The sequence below is a fragment of the Ovis aries genome, chromosome 9 (assembly GCF_016772045.2).
Source record: "Ovis aries strain OAR_USU_Benz2616 breed Rambouillet chromosome 9, ARS-UI_Ramb_v3.0, whole genome shotgun sequence".
Lineage (NCBI taxonomy): Eukaryota > Metazoa > Chordata > Mammalia > Artiodactyla > Bovidae > Ovis > Ovis aries.
The window spans coordinates 16,212,323-16,232,995 of record NC_056062.1 but is presented as its reverse complement, the minus strand read 5'-3'; the positions used below and the strand labels follow the sequence as shown (position 1 = coordinate 16,232,995).

The 20,673-nt window shown below is 52.2% G+C and overlaps 1 protein-coding gene and 1 pseudogene across 7 annotated transcripts in view; one reads left to right on the top strand and one right to left on the bottom strand.

Annotated features, from left to right (window-relative positions):
* The window catches only part of TRAPPC9 (trafficking protein particle complex subunit 9), a 405,352-nt gene that overhangs the window by 282,867 nt on the left and 101,812 nt on the right, over positions 1 to 20,673 (bottom strand). For all 7 annotated transcript variants that reach the window (XM_060419983.1, XM_060419984.1, XM_060419988.1 and 4 more), the window contains 5 exons: positions 17,902 to 17,987; positions 14,745 to 14,871; positions 11,920 to 12,052; positions 9,784 to 9,947; positions 2,725 to 2,877 (listed from right to left, as the gene is read on the bottom strand). In XM_060419983.1, coding sequence (XP_060275966.1) covers positions 2,725 to 2,877; positions 9,784 to 9,947; positions 11,920 to 12,052; positions 14,745 to 14,871; positions 17,902 to 17,987 — 663 coding nt within the window. The remainder of the gene's footprint in view (positions 1 to 2,724; positions 2,878 to 9,783; positions 9,948 to 11,919; positions 12,053 to 14,744; positions 14,872 to 17,901; positions 17,988 to 20,673) is intronic.
* Positions 12,220 to 13,923, top strand: LOC121820374 (spindle and kinetochore-associated protein 3-like; annotated as a pseudogene).

Sequence of the window (20,673 nt, the reverse complement as noted above, 5' to 3'; positions counted from 1 at the left end):
CCTGGGCCTCCTGCATTGGGAGCTTGGAGTCTCAGCCACTGGACAGCAGGGAAGTCCGTCTGCAAGTTTATGAAATGGCATCTAGATTCAGAAACCACAGCTAATGCGAGAGCCTGCCTGAAAGGCCCATCCAGAACCCCAGCTAGAGGTCTGAAACTGCCAGACCAAGCACCCGCCATGGGGCATCTCCCAGGTTCCTCTGCCCATGGGATTCTCCAGGCAAGAGTACCAGAGTGGGTTGCCATTTCCTCCTTCAGGGGATCTTCCTTACCCAGAGACTGTACCCACATCTTCCTGCATCTCCTGCATTAGCAGGCAGATTCTTTATCACCGTGCCACCTGGAGAGACCATGGAGAGGGCATCTCACTTCAAATACTGTATTTGCCAGACCACTAGATACATTAACGCAAATTTGTGATAAAGTAGATTACTTTAACACACAATAAAAACTATATTCTAATTCAGTTCTACTATTAATATAAATGCCATAAACCATGACACTGCATCACAAAAATAAACACACATCAGTACAAAAATAAATAAAGAGGGCATCTCGTTAACGACAACCATGCTCCACTACACCTGTGCTTTATCTAACCGACCAGAAACTAGGACAGCCTTACACTTATAGGCCAGTTGGTAATCCTAACTCTAGTTCTCTTCCATTTGGTTTTATTTTCAAAGTGAGAAGAAGGTATTTCCAGACTATAAATCCCAAGCTGCAATTTTACTTTCAGCTTAGGAGGGCAGAGGCAGCCCTCCAGAATTCTGTAGCTAAAGGCAGAAACACAAGAAGATACATCCACGCTGAACACATAAAGTCAAAGAGCCACCAAAACGGAAGCAGCTTTGGTTTCCACCCAAAGGGTCTGTACTCTCTCGCTCCCAGGGGCACCCCACCCCAAGTGAGCGGCAGTACCAGTCACCATCCGCTCCCTCAGCTCTCACGTCCAAGGGCCTCAGCTGGCCATGCACTTGGCTGGACACACCCCTGGGGATGACAACTCATCAAGCCTTCCCAGGATAGGTGTTGGGCACCACTGACTCTGCCAAACTCCCTTCTTGAGAAAAAGAAGTCTCTGTCTACTGACAGAAAGATGCAGTCCAGTGTCATAAAGCCCTTTACACAGAGGAAATATCCATTTCACCTGGCATTTTAAAGTCCTTGTGTATTGTTAAATCTACATGGTATTTCCTATTTTTTGTGTGTCCAACAGTAAACTTACTTTCCAATCTTCATGGACATTGTAAAATCTTAATAGATACACTCCCGAGAGTACAGGAGAGGACACTTCATCTAGTGTGTCATGGACTTAGTGTGCTGTTGGTCAGTTGCTAAGCTGTGTCTAACTTTTGGAACCCCATGGACTGCAGCACGCCAGGCTCCCCTGTCCTTCACTATCTCCCAGAGTTTGCTCAAACTCACGTCCACTGAGTTAGTGACACCATTCAACCGTCTCATCCTCTGCTGCCCCCTTCTCTTCCTGCCCTTAATCTTTCCCAGCACTGGGGTCTTCTTCCAGTGACTCGGCTCTTGGCATCAGGCGGCCATTGTTACTGCTGTCCAGGGGGCACGCCATCACTATTCATCTCTGCTTTCCAAGAGCCCGGTGGAGTGTTTGTCTCTAATGAGAGGTGGTTACATGTCTTGTAATGCTATAAATCCGTAAGGGGGTAGAGGGAGTATAATATAACTAACACTTGTTGACCCCTTACCACAGTCCCGGTGAAGGGCACATCCTCCCAGCAACTGTACAAATGGGGTATTACTGTCACCTTATAAGTTAGGAGACTGAGGCAGAGAGAAGTCAAAGTCACATAGTTACTAAGTTCTAGCAACGGGATCCATTGACTGTCTTCAACAACAGCCTTGGACTGGCAGTGGCCCCCAAATCCATATGTCAAAGCCCCAATCTCCAGTGTGACTAAAATTGAAGCTGGGCTTGAGGAGGTGATGAAAGTCGAATGAGCCACAGGGTGGGGCCTTAGTCTGAGAAAACTGGCATCCCTGTGAGCAGGGGAAGAGACACCAGGCTCGCTCGCTCTCTGCCAAGGAAGGACACAGAGAAGAGGCACCGTCTGCAAGCCAGGAAGGAGGCTCTCACAGAACCCGGCCACACTGGCCCCTGGACCCGACCCCCAGACCCCCAGCGCTGCGAGGAGACAAGCGCTGCGGCAGCCACGCCGGCTGTGCAGCTCTCTGTGGCCGCCTGAGTGGATACACCCCATGATGCCCCCATGCTTCATAAACCGACACAATTAATCTACTCAGTCTTACCCCTAATCAGCTAGTCCTCATGTTATGACAAAAATAAGCTCCTTTTCTCCACACTCCATCTCTTTATAGAAATCACCAGACTTTGAAGGAGAACTTTATAATCACAGCTAATTAGATGTCTAAGGGATCACAGCAGTTATACTCGGGGGGAAAAAAAAACGCAGTGATTCCTATATTCCACTAATTCAGGATGACCTCCTGGCAAATGAGCACAAAATGGCAGAGAGTGCAAATTAAGAAACCATTCAACTAAAAAGTACTTTTATTACTTTCCACGTCCACGGTAACTCACTCACTAAGCGCGTGCCCGGGAGAAGTCTCACGCTGCTTGAGTCGATGCATGACAAGCACGGAACAGAGACAGAACAGCGGGGCTGGGGGGATGGTGATTGCTGCCATGCGTCTGGGGGCCACCACGTGCTAATCAGAGTCGGGGAGAGCTTACCATCGCTGAGGTCTTGGAGGAGATTCTCCTGGCAGGAGAAGTCCAGCTTCACTTTGATGCTGATGGTGAAGGTGGCCACCTTTCCAGGTTGCAAAGGGAACTGGGCAAGGGTGTCTTCCAGTTTCCAGCTCAGGAAGTCGCCGTACAGTTTTTCTACAATGACAGCAACAAAGGTGATAATCCTCATGTGACAGAGGCAGCCTGAGACCCAGCAATGCCCCAAGAAAATCCACGTGCATCTTCAACAGCAAGGGAAGATGCAAACCCTGTAACATGTGACGGATCAAAGCGCCAGAAAATTCCAGAATCGCGGCTGCTGCAAGGCCGTCACCTGCGTCTGCGAGCACCACCTCGGACAAGAACACTGCACTCTGTTCTCAAGAGGACCCTCCTGCTACAGAATAATGCACAGAACACACAGATTCTATACACTTGCCAGCAACTGTTTTACTTTTGAGTATGCAGCCTATTCTGGAAAACACTGATTAGGTTTTACAAACTGACCTGACCTCCAGTCCTGAAGCTCTAGCCGCCTGCTGGAACGTATTCCTCTCTGGGATTTTGGCCCGCACCTGACTCCACAGTGCAAGTGACTGCGTCCCCCACAAAGCACTAGTAGGAGCGAGATCCCCTCCATGACCCCATCACGCACAGCCTACAGTATGTGTCAACCAGGCTAAGGCAGTCTTTGTCTCTACTTTTCTCTCTCATAGATTAATTCAGAATGGAAGGGTCTAAGAGACGCCAGGCGAGCTGGAGCCAGCATGGACAAGCCCTCCGTGTGGGCCCCGGGTGCTGGAAGCCCGGATCCCAGGCCCCAAGACTACAGCCGTGTGCGCTAACACCTCTCCACCAGCCACAGCAAACCTCTCTCCGAAACGCCAGTACCGGCCAAGATGCTGAGGCCCTGCCACACCCTCAGCCCCCACTGCCTGCAAGCTTAGGGTGCCCTCAGAAAGGGTCTAACTGAGCTGCCAGTTTCTGCATTAAGTTCCACGTCCTAAGAGCAACATGTTCAGACAACAGGCAGGTCCACAGGGAACGGCTTGTTCGCCTTCTGCAGCCAAACCACTGAGGTGTTTACACCTCAGTACCGACACAGACGGGGTCACGGCGCACGCACCACCCCCCAAGCTGCAGCAGGACACAAAGCCGAGCTGCTTCCTTGTCGGGTTTGATGCGCTTTTATGCCTCAAAGGTGGACCTTTCTGGTTCTTCCCTTCATTCAGTTCAGTTCAGTCATTCAGTCGTGTCCGACTCTTTGCGACCCCATGAACCACAGCACGCCAGGCTTCCCTGTCCATCACCAACTCCCAGAGTCCACCCAAACCCATGTTCATTGAGTCGGTGATGCCATCTAACCATCTCATTCTCTGTCGTCCCCTTCTCCTCCTGCCCTCAATCTTTCCCAGCATCGGGGTCTTTTCCAATGAGTCAGCTCTTTGTATCAGGTGGCCAAAGTATTGGAGTTTCAGCTTCAACATCAGTCCTTCCAATGAACACCCAGGACTGATCTCCTTTAGGATGGACTGGTTGGATCTCCTTCCCTTCACTACTGGACTACAAAACAGAATGTCCGGGGAGCTTTTCAGAACCCTACACAACGACAAGCTGTCAGCAGAAACGAGATAAACATAAATCAACGGTGGAGCACGTGTCACTAACGTTCTCCCCTGTGGAATTTAAATAGTTTCAGAAGTAACAGTCATTATTGTAATGCTCGAGTTTAGCTCTGTGCAGTCACGTGAAATGGGTTATTTGACACTGACAGGAACAGAGGAGCCATTACTGTGCTGACCTTCCACGTCTGAGGACCTTTCAGAGGTGCTTCCAATTACAGAGACTCGGCCGCTACACTCACAAGACGAGGGAGCAGCAGGGATGCCCCTCAGTCAAATCGCCCGTGAACTGCTCAGCACACCAATGCGGAGTCGCAGCTTCTTGTCAAAAAATTAAACTGGAAGAGTAAAGAAATTAAGGGATGCGTATGTGTATTTATATACTCAGGTACATGTATATCTATGTTTGTAGACACGCTGACAAGAATCTCAGAATATCTGCAGGAAAGCAAATACAACACATTCTTAACTTGGGCTTAATTATAATGAAATTTATGGTTGCTTAAGTCAAGGTAGAAGCTTGCCTCTTTAATCACCTACAAATAAAGGCTTGCTCACAGACTGCAATTAGAATCAGACATGACGTGGGCAGTAATCCTTGTTGTGCTGGGATGGAAGGTCAGTGCTCGGCCCTGTGTCAGGAGTGTGTGATCGGGGGACACACGTGCGCCACGAGCACCCAGATGACAGATCTGGGAGGCCAGCATCCTACCCCAAAAAAGACCTCTTACGAGAGTCATGATTATTTAATGTGAGGGAGAGGAAACTACCCGAAATATTACTACCACTCAGCTGGCATGCAGTAGCGCTAAATGGTGAAAGTTACTATTGCTGTTGAGACCTAGCATGGAACTGGGGGAGGAAACTCCTGAGGAGGTTCCAGTTTAGGACACTTTCCCGTCCTCCCTTTTATGTTACATCACTCACTGGTGCTGACGGCTTGCTGGTGCCAGAGAATGTAGGGACAGGAGTTATTCCCTCGGTGTATCTTGGAAGCAGATGGTTTATTTTCATCAGTTTAATTCCACGTGTAAATGTCCGGCAGCTTATGGTGAGAGTTAAAAAGGAGCGACAGCTGACGTTTCTCAATCGCAAACGTGTTGGTTCGAGTGGCCATCCGGCAACACACAGGACGGAACCAGCTGTGTGATCCAGACTCCCTCCCCATCCACAGAGTGAGGGTCATAGTAATTGACCCCCTGCCCTCCAAGAGACCAAACAGAGCTGGGCCAGAGGTGATGCTGACGGCGTCGGGTGGACCCAGCACTGGAGGAGCCTCCCCAGTTCTGCCTGGGTCCCCCAGGGTCCCCACCCTCCCACATCTGCGTTAGTGAGCACTGGCCGGGGGCCGGGCAGGCGAAGGGAGGGGCCAGGAAAGGGCTTTCTGCAGGGAAGACAATGTATGTACGTGATGTATGTACCTTGACAATAGTTGGGGGAGACGTGTATTTGTCAAAATCTAGCAAATGGTAACATAAGACTTGTGTATTTCACCCCAAATACTTTTTTCCAAAAGAAAGTTGGGACACCTGGGCAAGCTGGGACCCCAACATCCTACCCCAAAAAAGGCCTCTGATGAGTTTCGTGATTATTTAACGAGAAAAAAAAAAACTGCCTCAAGTATTAATACCACTCAGCTGAGTTCAAACACTGAACCCTAATGACATGCACACTAAAGGATCAGTGGGTAAAATCACAGTAATCTGCAACTTACTTTGAATGATACAATAAAACGAGACAAATCAGGGATGGACAGGAAGCTGGGCAGACACGATAAATCAAATACAGTCAGACGTTACAGAACCTAGATGGCGGGTTTGCAGTGTTCACTGTGAGAGTCTCTCCACTTCTCCATATGCCTGAGTATTTTTAGAGTGAAAGGCTGGAGAGGGAGGGGATGGCTGATACAGAGAGTAAGCTCCAGAAGGGTTGGAAAGCATAGGAACACCGCAGGCAGGGCAGCCCCGAAAGCGGGACCCTGAGAAAGGCAGCGCTCAGACGACCGAGCTGCTGACGGCCCTTCCGGGAGACGGTGTGAGAGGACAGCGTGGGCAGAAGCGCACGGAAGGACGGAGCTGGGCTCTGAGGGGGGCCTCACGGCGATTCCCACGCTTCCACCCCCGTGACACCTCACCTGACAAGTGGGCCTGGCTCGGGCCCATCAAGACCCCCCCTGGAAAGGGGAAAAGCCCTCTCGGACATGACTGGCCAGCTGAGCGCATGTCCCCTCTACTCCCACTGTGGCGAGAAGTTTTTTTTCCCTAAATGGGGCTTCCCCAGTGGCTCATCAGGTAAAGAATTCACCTGCCAAAGCAGGATATGTGGGCTCAGTCCCTGGGTCAGGAAGATCCCCTGGAGGAGGAAATGGCGACCACTCCAGCGTTCTTGCCTGGAGAATCCCATGGACAGAGGAGCCTGGCGGGCAACAGCCCATGGGGTGGCACAGAGTCGGACACGACTGAGCGGCCATGTCCCTCTCCGTGGACAGTCCCTGGGACTGAGCACCGCCCATGGACCCGCCTGGAACCAAAGGGGAGACACACTGGCTGTCTCTGAGAGACCCACAGCTGGCTGGAGGGAGACCGGCACAGCAGCGGCAACACCATGGAGTGGAAGGGCTCCTCAGAAGTGTCCCAGGGCCTCTGAGACAAGGGGACCCCAGTCACCCCGTGGAGAAAGGCAAAGGAGGGAACAGAAGTGAGCAGGTCGGCTTCCAGGCACAGGAGGGCGTTTATCCTCAAGTTCACAAACAGCACCAACATCCAAGAAGCTGAAACTAGCTCCTGACGACGAACGCAATGAGAGCTTAAGGGAAGAAGTGACAAAAGCTGAAGCTTGGGGCAGAGGCCGGCGATGTGGGGCCTGCAGAGCCAAGGACGTCAGGGGTTCCCAAAGGAGAAATGAGAGGAACTGAGCTTCAGAGAGAAGCAGTTGCAATGAATAATGGACACATGGTGACTGTTTAGGTTTATTGAGAAAAGGAAGATATCTTCCAGTGGCTGAGCTGTGAAGCCAAGGAAAATTACGGGGGATGTGAACATTCTTACCATTATATACTCTGCAATTTTCTGTCATTTAATTTTAGCTCACTTGTTCAAATATCCACCAACTCCTATAACCAATTAATTAAATTCAGAATACCACATAAGGTATTTCATGTCAGGGAGGCATTTTCTACCTAATCCATAAGTGCTTGCTCCTGAAAAGAGGAGGGAAAGGGAAGAAAGGATGAGATTAAGGTAGGATTATCAAAACTCCCCCAAAGACTCCGAGACACCAAAGCAAAAGAGGGACTAGGAAAGCCGCGCCGCCGCGAAGAGCTCCACGTGCCCATGGGCGCAGTGCAGAGGGGATGGCAGCCACGGGCAGGCGCAATGGGGAGGGGATGGCAGCCACGGGCAGGAGCAGCAGCCACGGGTGGGCGCAGCAGAGAGAGGACGGAAGCCACGGGCGGGCGCGGCGGAGAGGGGACGGCAGCCACGGGCAGGAGCAGCAGCCACGGTTGGGCGCGGCGGAGAGAGGACGGAAGCCACGGGCAGGCGCGGCGGAGAAGGGATGGCAGCCACGGGCAGGAGCAGCAGCCGCGGACAGGCATGGCGGAGAGAGGACGGAAGCCACGGGCAGGAGCAGCGGAGAAGGGATGGCAGCCACGGGCAGGAGCAGTGGAGAGGGGACAGCAGCCACGGGCGGGAGCAGCAGCTGTGGGCGGGCATGGCGGAGAGAGGACGGAAGCCACAGGCGGGTGCAGAGGAGAGGGGACGGCAGCCATGGGTGGGCGCAGCAGCCACGGGCGGGCGTGGCGGAGAGAGGACGGAAGCCACGGGTGGGCACAGCGGAGAAGGTACGGCAGCCATGGGCAGGAGCAGCAGCCACGGGCGGGCGTGGCAGAGAAAGAACGAAAGAACGGCAGCCATGGGCAGGAGTGGGCGCTCACGCCACATGGTTCTAGCTCAGAACTCACACTCAGGATCAGAGACAGCCTGCGGGCCAGCAGAGAGGGGCAGACGGACACAGAGACAGAGAAGGCAGAACACCCACTGGGGAAAAGGAGAGAGGGCCAGCACAAGAGTGGACTCTCAGAGGACGGCCACAGCAGAGGTGCTCAGCGTCACTGGTCATCGGGGACACGCAGATTGAGACCCCCTCCCCACCGTGGATAAAATGACGACGACGGCCTGGAGCAGAGGGGCCGTGGGGCAGCCGCCACTCCCCCAGGATGACGGCGTGACTGGACTCTGGCACAGCAGTTCTGAAGCCCCCCGCCCGGCATCGAACCCTGGAGACACTCTCGGAGAGGACAGCCTCGCCACCAGAGCCAGGGCACTGCTCTCGACGGGCCAGGTGCACTCAGGCACCCGGGGACACCTGCTCACCTGGCTCCTAAGTCAAGAGCAGCGGAGCACGGAGCCCCACCAGCCTGCTCTCCCAGTGCTGCCCTTGCCTCTGGCCTCCATGGATGGTACAGTTTCTCTAACTTCCTTAGATGAGCTGATCCTATTTCCACTTACTCCTCTCGATGCCCAGCCCTCCTCCTACACAGCGCATGCCCCTTCAATCAGTACTGCTCACTCACCTCACTGACCAGGTCCCTCTGTGGCCTCACTCAGCTCCTAGGACAGCTTACCATGTCAGGACCACCTCCCCTGCTTACCCAGGAGGAAGCTGAGGCATGTGAAGGATAAACAGTGAGCAAATGCTGAATCCAAAATGTAAGACAGGTCTTGTGAGCCCGAGCTACATGTGGCTTAGAACTAGAACGGCATCACTGGAAGAGGGGGTGCACAGGCTCTGAGTGCTGAACCCACAGCAGGCACCGGGCTGGGCAGACGGGTCCCAGATGGTACCCTTCCGAGCCTGCACGTGCTCTTCTTTGCTCACTCATTCCAGGACACGCCTGCTGAGGACCTGATCGGTGTGAAGAGCACGGGCGATACAGAGGTGTGTTCTGCACTCTGTTACCTTCCTCTGTGAGTTCTTCATGCACACTTAAAACAACAACTTCACAGAGGCGTCAAATTAAAAGTGGGAGAGGTTCTTAGACTTTCAGGACACTGGTTATCTATAGGGTCTCTTCTGACTCACGGACTTAGAAAATGAACTTATGGTTGCTGGTGCAAGGGAGGGATACTTAGGGACTTTGGGAAGGTCATGAACACACTGCTATATTTAAAGTGGACAGCCAACAAAGACCTCCTGTAAACAGCACAGGACACTGCTCAACGCTCAGCGCCAGCCTGGATGGGAGGGGAGTCTGGGGGAGAGTGGACCCAGGTGCGTGTGTGGCTGAGTGCCTCGGGTGCTCCCCTGAAACCACCACAACACTGTTAATCTGCTCACCCCGATGCAACATGGTGTGGGTATCTAAAAAAAGAGCAAAGTGTCTCTTCTGCAAATAAAAAAGATAGATACTTCTGCAGTCAAACCCATGACAAGCCCCTACCTTTGGTGGTGAGGATTTTCGAGGTCACTTCCAGTTTCTCCAGTGGCTCCAGCCCAATGTTCTCCAGTCTCACGACAAGCTGCTGGGTTTCCCCATTGTAAAGCTGCACAGACACGTTAGTAGATATTTCATCACCAGAGGAAGGCTGTAATGAATGTGCAGACCTAAAATAAGAGTAAGAATTATAATCCGTTCTAGAAAAACAGAAATAAAACTGATGGCATTTTAGAGTCATGCGCATCATCACACTTAAGCACTCCAGACACACGGATTAGGGAGCCATGGCTTCAGCGCAGAATCAGCGCCCAGCAACCAGGAACTCCAGGGCGAGTCGCTATGCGCTGAGCACTGTCCACACACAGAGGCGCTCTGGGTCACAAGATAAGGCTCTCACTGGCCTTACTGGCTCATGTGTGTGTGAACCATAAGAATAATCGTTGGATCATGCTGAGGGCAAAGGTGAAACAACGAATTACTTCAAAGGATCCCTAAGCGTGCTGCTTGCTCAAAAAATTTTTAAATCTCAGAAATGCCCGGAAAATCCACAGACTGAAGGAGAAAACTCAAATGAACCATTCGAAATGACAACATAGGAGCTGGGGGAAAAGGCAAGTGGAAAGCACAAACAGCAGCCTCCACATCCCAGTAAAATCAACGAGCGATGCTGGCAAACCCCTGACGGGAGCTGGGGCAGCTGGCAGGCCCTCGGCACCGGCCAGGCGGGGCCCTGGGCCACGCGGGGTACAGCCCAGAGTCCAGAGACCCCGAGGCTCGCCCAACGCGCCCCTGAGGCAGTGGCACTGCAGCGCTGGTCTGAAACTCTGGCCTGAGTCCTAATGACCATCACTCAGCCCACAGTCCTCATCACCCTGGTGTCCCCTTCCCAATGCAAGTGGCAAAGCCACTTCCGGGCCAGGAGGTCACTGTGACCACAGGGAGGAGGCTCTGGAGACAGAATGGGGACAAATGCCAGCCATCAACAAGGGAGGCGCGTGTGGCAGGTGGAGTCAAAAAGCACATCCAAAGCCCGTTCTCCAAAAACAACAGCATAGAGAATCAACGTGAACTCCTTGGCATTTTATACCTTTAGAGCTGCTTGTGAATCAAGAAATAAATTTTCTCTGTCAAGTAAGGATAAGTGACTCCAGCCCTCACTGTAAGTGACTTCTTTCCACATTTCATCACAGAGCCCTCCTCAGGTGAGAACTGTAGTCCACCTGGATTTGCAGGGAAAGTATTTGGGAAAACTGAAACACAGCTGACACAAACAGAGAGGGTGCTAGCCCCTGGCACGGCGGGGAAAGAGGAGGGAGGAAGCAGAAGGCAGCGCAGCACACAGAGCCGACGGTCCCAAAGACCGCGCCCCACATGCCCGGCTTAAGCTGGGGGGTGTGGGGGGAGGTGGGCGAGGCTGGCACCAAGGAGGGGCCCACTGAGTAAGCAACTGAACCTTCCAAACATCTCAGAAAATGCCGAGACACATTTAGAAAGGCAGCCCAAGGGATAAACAATAAAGCATTATCCGTATGAGCAAAAACTGAGACGGTCCCAAATCCCAACAGCAGGGAAATGAATGGGGATGTGATTCTGAGATGGCTTCAGGATGCACTTTTTTAAGCAATTAAAACAGAAAGCTTTTAGCTTATGTTATATATTTATGCAAAGAGAAATCTATGATACTAAATGAAATGCAGTATGACCTAAACATACATATATTGTTCAGTGAGCAAACAGTGGAAACACCAGAAAGCATTAAGCCATTCCCTCTGAGATTTCTCTTCCTTCCTTATCCTTTCCTAAAATGCTAGAGGGAAAAAAAAGGACTGTTTTTATTTTAGAAGATAAGACTTCTTAAATTCTCTTAAGCCTCAACTGTTTCTCATAAAAATGACATTTCCAAAGGCTAATTTCACATTTTGTTCTGATCTTAGTAAGAAACGCCTCAACTCTGCTCCAGTTTGCCGCAAGCAGAGCACTGCCTGTTGGTCCCCTGAATACACTCACACTCTGGCCGTGAGGTCAGAGGTCTCGAGGTCAGAGGGTAACTCCGGCTCCCGGGCTCTGGCCACAGCATGCAGCACAGGGGTCCCGGGGGCCCTGGGGTCAGCGAGCAGGCCTGGTGCCCGTGGGCGCTACCTGGGCAGTGACGTGCTGATCTGCAGGCGGGGCAGTGCAGGGATGACCTCCACCGTGGAGCCGCTGGTCTTGATTCCCGGGAGACTGTCCAGCAGACAGTCGCTGAAGACGCCAAACACCGTGGTGTGGTAGCCTGGGGACAAAAGGCCAAGTTTCACCCCCTGGAAAGGCTTCACGGCTCACGCCCAAGGGGGCCCCACGGGTGACAGGGGCGCAGGGTCCCGTCCGACCTGAGTTGAGATTCAGGGCCCGTCAGCTGCCCAGTGGGCCCACGGCTCCCGAGCTCAAGTTCACAGCCTCATGTCCCTGAGCAGAGGTGAGAGTTGGGCCCGCAAGCCCGCTCCAAGGTGGGCTGCGTCCAACCAACAGGACACAAACCACAAACGTCACCCAAGTTCACAATCAGTGTCTCATCCCTTTCACTAATTTGCTTTTCAAATTTATCCATCCCTAAAATGAAAAGGAGAGCTTATACCCCTTTCCAGGACATAATGGGACTTAATAAGTATTTGAAAGAAAGTGATTCAAAATCTTGCATTGAGAGATGAAAGTTCAAGAGTCGGTTATTGTTATAACTGTTACGTGATGTGGCAATCTGCTCAATGTGTACAAACACTGTAATTTACGATTAGCAAAATTTTCATTTAAGAAACACTCCTCAGGTTAGATAAGCACTTGAAATTGTTTAAGCAAAGCTTGGAAATGGCTTTTGAAATTTGAGGTAATTATTATAAACAACATTCACCGTGTAACAAAATCAAGTAACACTTGATGGTAAGTACCTAGGGTGGCAACTTCTCTGCATCCATATTAAACGTCTACATACTCAACAAGAAGCAAGAGGTACTGTGGAGACAAACAGGGCCCTGATACAGCCCTCGACTTAAAAGAGCTCCAATTCATGGCACCCACATTTCCTTCTTCTTAAAGTATGGTCCTTCAATAATATATATATAAAGAAAAAATTTGTGAGCTCTTAGGATCCGATCCAGGCTTTTACTTAACGGAGAGGACACGAAGACTGTCCAATGAGAGTTCTACATGACCTTAACTCAGAAGTACGAATTCTAAAGTGGATGAGCAAGAAGTCACTGACTCTAAACCAGAGTCCAGTGAATGTGAACGTCCTGAGATGCCTGACGTGAAAGACAATTTGTTGGATTCTGCTGCAAGCACTTCTGTTCCTGAGAAGTCACCACGTAGTCCACAACTTTCTGATTATACCAAACCTCCCAAGCAGTAAACAACCAGAAGGAAGAGCCAAAATTTTAACTCCATTGTCCAAACACTCACTAGTAAAAACTCCAAAATGTGCATTAAAGATGGATGATTTTGAGTGTAACTCTAAATTAGAACACTTTGGTATCTCTGAATATACTATGTGTTTAAATGACGATTATACAGTTGGACGAAACAGAACCAGTGCCCAATGATAATGTCTTGCCACTCCTGGCCTCATAACCCAGCCGTTGGGAAAAAATACTGAGCACTGGCACCTACATTCTGCACTCCTGGTTTGAAAGTCACAGCTAGTTTCAAATTCAGACAAGTGCTTTGAGAATTTTGCAGAACCCTCTTCTCCTACAATTTCTTCTTACGAGAATCTGCTCAAAACACCTACACCTCCAGAAGTTACTATGATTCCAGAAGATATTCGCCAGATTTTATCAAAATACAACTCAAACCTAGCATCTCCAGGAGCAGTTAGAGCGGTGTCACCATCGTGTTCCTTCCTCGGCATGGAGGACAGGGCAAGTGCTTTTTATTAAGTTTGATTTAAAAAAAAAAAAAAAAAGAAAGAAAAAATATTTTAAAAAATAATAATAATAAAGTATGGTCCTTCAAAGCCTCCTTTTAAACAGACTCCCTTCCCAGTGAATGTTGACTTTCAGCCACCAAATGGATACTGAAGACCTACTATGTGCCAGGTGTGAGGATCCAGCCAAGAAAGCCAGATGCGGCTGGCAAGAAGTGGGCCCACAGGCCATGGCGGGCATGATGTGAAGCAAGGGCTGCCACAGTGGAGGGAGGGCAAGGCCGGGTGGGCACCGCAGGGGCACTTGAGCCAGGCCTCAAGGCCCCCCTGCAGAGGGACAGCGCGAGCAGGGGGCGGGACGCAGGCCGCATGCCCAGGACGGGCCCTCCACGCCTGCCCAGATGCACGGGGCCCAGCGACGCAGCCAGACTGAGACAGGGAGCCCTGGCAGGGAGCACAGTGAAGGGAGGACTGCTTCCAGCCCAGAGGCCTGCGCTGCGGAGAGGTCACGAGGCCGCACCACGGGAAGAATGAGGGCAGAAAGACCAGTCCTGATGCTTCGGTGACAAGCCCGATAGAGGGCAGAGGGGCAGAGGGTGTTGACAACACGGGCAGTAACGTAAGGGGAGTGAGGGGGAGACAGGAGCAGTCCAGGATGACCCCTGGTGCCTGGCCAGGGACGGGGCCTGGGTCCCTGGGATGGGACCACGGGGCAGGGGCGACGTGGGGGTGGTGGGTGGGGACACACTGAGTGTGACACGCCCTGGAGACAGACAAGGAGAGTGAGTGCAGGACAGGCAGGTCCAGGAGAGGGGTCTGGACGGGAAAGGAGACAGACAGACTGCCCGAGGCAGCAGGCGGAGACAGAAGGAGAGGAGAGAAGGGTGGCGGGGCCATAGCCCCAGGGGGAGAACCTCAGAGTGCGCCTGTGGTCCAAGAAAGACAGACTGGCGCGCGGCAGCCAACACCACACCCTATGCCCTCTGCACGGTTGTCTGCGGTGAACCCTCCATGGTGGCGCAGGAGTCCGAAGCCCCTGGAACCAGAGCCAGAAAGGAGCTGTCCTTACCGTTCACAGTGATCGTCCCCGTCGTCTGCGGGACCCCGACGAGCGTCACCGGGTAAAGACCAGACTCAGCCGGGAGGGAGAGTGCCGCGGGGAGAGACTCGAACTCCACTCCGCTCGTGAGTAGCCCCTGCAGCGGGCGGCAGAGGACACAGTGAGTGCAGCCCCCACCCGGACCCAAAGCCCCCGCTCAGCCAGCAGGAACACCTGGGACTCAGAAGACAAGGACTCCTTAGTGACGTGAACAAAAGACGGCCTAGAAGCATGGTTACAAAACAGTCGTGAAGTGGGCAGCACCAGGGGCGCCTGAACAACAATTCCATCTTCAATACCAGCCCCGCTTGACACAGTATGAATGTGTGTGCTGTTTCGTTGTTTTACCAAGCTGGAACATAAACAGAAAGAAATAATAAAATATTTTGCTTACGAACAAAATGAAAAAAATATGGCACATGGAAAGCAATCGGTTAATCTTCCTCCGGCGCGTCTGCGAACCATCAGTCCATCTCTCTAAGAGCCGGGCCCTACACTAGGTGGGGGAGGAGACAGGCTGCGTGGCCTCTGGGAGCCGCCCGTGACTGCAGGACCTCCCCGCGCTCGGGCCCTCTCCTTGGCACCATGACGGAGGCCCTGGCCAGCACAACAGGCGAGAGAAGACACAGCATGGAGACGATCAGCTACACACAAAAGCTGCAGAAAAGCCTGTGGTGCCTACGAGGAAACGTGAACAACAGCCCGGTAACAAAGTCAGCATTCACAAAGCAGAAGTATCTCCATAACCGAGCAATAACCACGTGAGAAGACAAAACAGCAAAAATACCATGGACAGGGAGCGGCCCTGCTGGTCCGGTGGCTAGGACTCAGAAGGAAGGGGGCCCAGGCTCGATCCCTGGTCAAGGAACTAGATCCCACATGCCGCCACTAAGACATAGCACAGCCAAATAAAGAAATAAATAAACGCTTTTTTTTTTAAGTACCATTAACAAGAGATCAAAAACACCCCCTATGTTGGAGTCAGCCTACTGAGAGGGGTGAGAGTCCTGCACTGAAGCCTGCAGAAGACGGCAGAGGGGCATTAAGAAGACCTACATGAAGGAGGGCGTGCCATCCCAGGAGCAGGCAGGTGAGGGGACACTGGTGTTGCCCCAAGCCACGTTCTCATGGGGGAGGCAAGGACATGGATGTGGAAGGAGGCAAGGAGAGCCCTCTGGAGATGGAGCAGACCTGAAGGGATGACTGTAAGGCTGGGATCTGTGAAGCCTGTATCTGTGTGCGTGTGCCCTTGGGCACACGTACATGTATGTACACACGTGCAGATGCATGTGGTAGGTACGCGTGAGCACGTGCCCATGTGTGCATGCACACACACTGTTTCTAACTCTGTCTGTGGAAAGCACCCAGAAGCAAGGCTCCCTTAGTGACAGAGAGCACGCCTGCGCCCAGAGTCTGGGCAAGAGCATGAAATGATCTAACTACGTGTGAAACAGACGACGTGGCCAAGAACGGAAGCGGAGAAACCAATTAGGTGGCTATTGTCTCCAGGCAAAATACACTCGCATTTGATTTCTTTTTAAAATAGCTAAAGCCAGCATGGCCCACCGTGAGCACTTGCTAACTGTGACGGTGGATACCCGAGGTGTGGCTCTTCCCTGCGCCATTTCCCACACTTGAAACATTTCGCAATGTAATTCTTTAATTCTGAATATGATTTGTGGGCTGTCTCCTAGTGGTAAATTTTATTCTTTGTTCTTCCTCAGTTTTTGATAAAAGCACATATTACTTCTTTAAATCAATTCATTTATCTGGCTGTGTCAGCACTTTGTTGGGGCACATGGACTCCAGTTGCGGAGCAGGGACTTAGTTGGCATCTTAGCTTCCTGACCAGGGATTGAACCTATATCCCCTGCACTGCAAGGCGAATTCTTAACCACTGGACCATGAGGGAAGTCCCAAATGCAGGTATTACTTTCCGACCAGTTAAAGTTAAGCCTAAATAGAAATGTATAAGAAACAGTAGGCATATGATACTTTAACCACTTTAGAGAAAATTCTCTGAACAACTCTCAATGTTATTCCTGGCTTAGGCCAGGAGACAAAGCCACTACAAGGCCTGACCAAGAGCTAAGCCCCGAGGCTGGCATGTTCTTGTGCAAAAGGAGGAGGAGGGAACGCTCATCCTCATAGGTGGCTCTCTTATAGGGGGGACCTCAGGTTGCCCACTCAATACTCAGCTGAATTTCTAAGAGCTCCAAGGGACGTGGGAAAACCATGCCTCATGCCAGAGGCCCAAACATCATCTTAAGTAACTACCAGTCTGCCTGCGAGCTCCCACTCATCCTGTGTCCTCAGCGGGGCCTCCCCGACCCTCCACGTAGGTCCCACAGCCCCTCCTGCACCCTGACCATGGAGCAGAGGCCTGGCCTGACACGTGGCCTAGGCACTCGGCAAGCTCTGAACACGAGTCATAAAACCCCAGAGGAAAGCATCACCCAGCTAACAGCGCCCTTCGCACATCACAGGGAAGTAACAAAGGGGACCCACACAATGATGAGCACAGAGAAGACTTGCAGGACGGGAATCCACCCAGCACGTGCAGGGCTCTCCTCCGGGAACACGAGGTCCAGCGTGGAGAAGCAGACACTGCGGAGCTAGGGAGGAGCTTTGGCAGACACCATCGCAGAGTGGGCATTTAACACTCAGGCTGACACCTGATTTGAAACCCGAGGCAGATTTCGCCTTAGCACTGCAGTCATTTATTCTCTTATAAATAAAGAGGCCTTGGTCATCTTGTCATCCTGAGCAGTGAAGTAACAGTGAGGTTGAGTGGGGGGCATACTATACACTTTGTAGCCTCGCTACTCTCATATGAATTTCAACATGATCATTTCAAATATTACATTCCGTCAACTCAGTTCTGTGTGTGTTCAAATCCGAGATGTCTTTTGTTCAGTGATTCACACACTTACTGAGGACCAAGCTCTAAAAACGGGGGAATGCAAGACGTGGTCTTCATTCACAAGAAGATTATAATCTTTGGCAAAACAAGTCTTAAAAACAGACATATATCATAAGAAGTACGACTCAAATACTAACTAAGAAACACGTATCAATGGTGAACTGATGTTTAGCCCAAAAGGGTCAAATGACTGGTGCTACGTACCATGTTTTCAACTCGGAGCTCAAACGGCATTGGGTTATACACCATCAGCTGAACTTCACACACATCTCCTTGAACCCACTGGAAATCTAGAAACACACACACAAAGCAATCCGTGTGTTAGCTGGTGCTTCTGCATGCTTCCCGTGGCTTCAGATCACGCCTCTGGCCATTTCCCAATGAAGCAGGGGCATTATGACCACCTTGAGAGACACAGTTTAAACCTACGCTGCTGCTAGCTTTCTCCAAAGCCGAGCCCGTTGTCACTGCCACCTGGATGGCCTGTGACTGACGCTTCTCTTGCTTGGAGCCAAAAGCAGCTTCATGAACCTGGAAGTAACCAGACGGCACAGCTCCTGGTGGAGAGCCACCACTCGTCACATAGACCTTCTCAGGCCCGAGGCTGGCGCTCAGGAAGACGGCACCGTGGTCAACTCTAAGTGGCACAGAGCGTGGTTCTCTTTCCGTCCTGAAGTCTGTGAGAGAAGATGGTGGCGCCTCCTCCCTGACCACACCCAAGCCAGCTGCAGTTCCACATGTACAGGAGGCAGAATTCTGAGATGACCCCCAATCCCTGGTGTATATGCTGTGTAATCCTCTTTCCCAAGTGTGAACATAAGGATTGGTTATTTTCTGTAACAAAGGGGGAGGAGGTTTTCATATGTGATGTGGGGCCCCAAGCCTTCAAAGCAGTGGGCTTTGAGTTAACCCCAAGGGAGATTATCCCAGGAGGACCTGGTCTTCTCCGAAGAGCCCTGGAAGGGAACCTGCTCACCCTGAGTGAGAAGACTCAACACGTGAGCAGGTGTGTGGAGGAGGCCAGGTAGCCAGGGTCTGAGAGCAGCTGCGATGAGCTGAAAGTGGTCCAGGTGACACCCAGCAGTGGACAGGGACCTCAGCCCCACAATCCTTGGTTCCTTGGGGAACCAAGAACCCGAGGGAGGTGAGAAACAGACCCTGCCTAGTCGAGCCTCCCGATGAGAACACAGCCCCATCTGAGACCTGGACCTCAGCCTGCAACCCTGAGCAGAGGCCCACACTAACACAGGCTGCACTCATGACGCTAACAGTGAGAAAAATACATTTGTGTTCTTTAAGCCACAAAGTCAGTGGTCATCCGTTGTGCAGTCCCCACCCCCGCTCCACTGCCCTCTCCTCCTTTGAGATACTCCACTGGGCAATTCAGAAGGGACCTGAGCACCAAGCGAGGTGCGGGGCAGGAGCCACTGGCCAGCCCTCGGAAGGCTGTCTGACTCCGCATCATGCCCTGGTGAGGGAGGTACCACAATCCCATGTTACAAGGCAGGGACCAAGGTCCAAGCAGGTTAACAAATGCGCTGGGAATCACAAAGCCAGCAAGTGGTGTGGCAGGGATTCAAGCCAGGTCTCTGAACTCAGAGAAGTGTCTAGAACGGACAGTGGTGGATAAAGGGCTTCTCCTAGAGCAGACACTAAGATTTACTGACCAGCATTCTTCAGCTTCATAGGCTTTCATAAAGACACCATTTTCCCCCAAACACTTTGCACCAGGCCCTCGCACAGAGACTAAGACAGGCTGCACCAAGCCTGTGGCATCTGAACCTGCACGCAGTGAAGAAGCAGCCCACCAGGTGAGCTGGCTCTTAAAATGCTTGAGCAAGCAGGTGCCCGTATGCAGTCTTAACAGCACGGCGCAGTGGTCAGCAGGGCACAGGTCATCCTCATTCACCAAGAAGGACATGGTAGGCTGAACCATCCATCATCCACGGCCCTGACCAATGAGGCCGCCGGGCCCGCCTCCTGTCTGCCTGGCCCCCAAGCCTTGGCTGCTGTTCCCCGCTGGCTCCAGGAACCCAGCCCTCCTCACCCGCCTCAGGTTGGGAACTCCTGCTGCAGGGCACAGGGCCCCCAGCCCGCCTTCAGCAGCACCCCGAGCACATCACTGCCTCCGCGGTCAGCGCCCAGCCCTCCCTCACAGCTGAGGAAAACGGCGTTTGTTTTAACAGGCTGCTGCCTGAGAGTGAGGGAGCTGTTTGTCTTCTCTGTCACGGTCAAATGACCATCATTTTAAAATTCATTTTCCTGCGGTGCTGAAAGGAATCGTCTATACTCGCACAGTCAGAGTCGCTAAAGGTAAACCTGGGATAAATCTTTATTACAGGAACAGTTATTAATGTCTGACAAGAGATCATCTCCTCCCCGGGTCTTGGCGTGCCTCCACAGTCTGTCCCGGAAACCTCGGGAAGGGCCAGCACTGGAGGCTATTACCCAGCCCTGTCTCAGGGCCCCCCACAGTGCTACACGGCCCCCAGGCAGGTCTTAGCTGTGGACTAACAGCGTCTTTCGGGGGCTTCTGTCGACAAGCTCATCTCTTTCCACCACGCTGGCTGGACCCATCTGGCAGGGGGCACTCCTGATTTCTCACTGTCCCCCCAGCACCTTGGACAGCGCACATGACGCTGCTCAGAGCCTTGCGTGAACAGCGCCGGGTACCGTTGTGGTAGCATCTCCCTCGAGCCCTGAGGAGCCCGTGCAGTGGGCGTCTAGCGCCCCCTTCCCGCAGAGAGCGCAACTGCAGCCCGGGGAGGCCATGGGACAGTTCCCGCCTGTCCATCCTCCCAGGCAGCTGCGGACCCCGGCATGAAGCCCGGCCACACCAAGTCCTGGCACAAAACTCTTCACCTCTCTGTGCTCACACTCAGGACATGCGCACCCATCACTGCGCAGGGAGTTTAGAAGGAAAGACTGGTAAATTACTCCATGTTAGCACAGAAAATGGTCCCAGGAGCAGCCCCC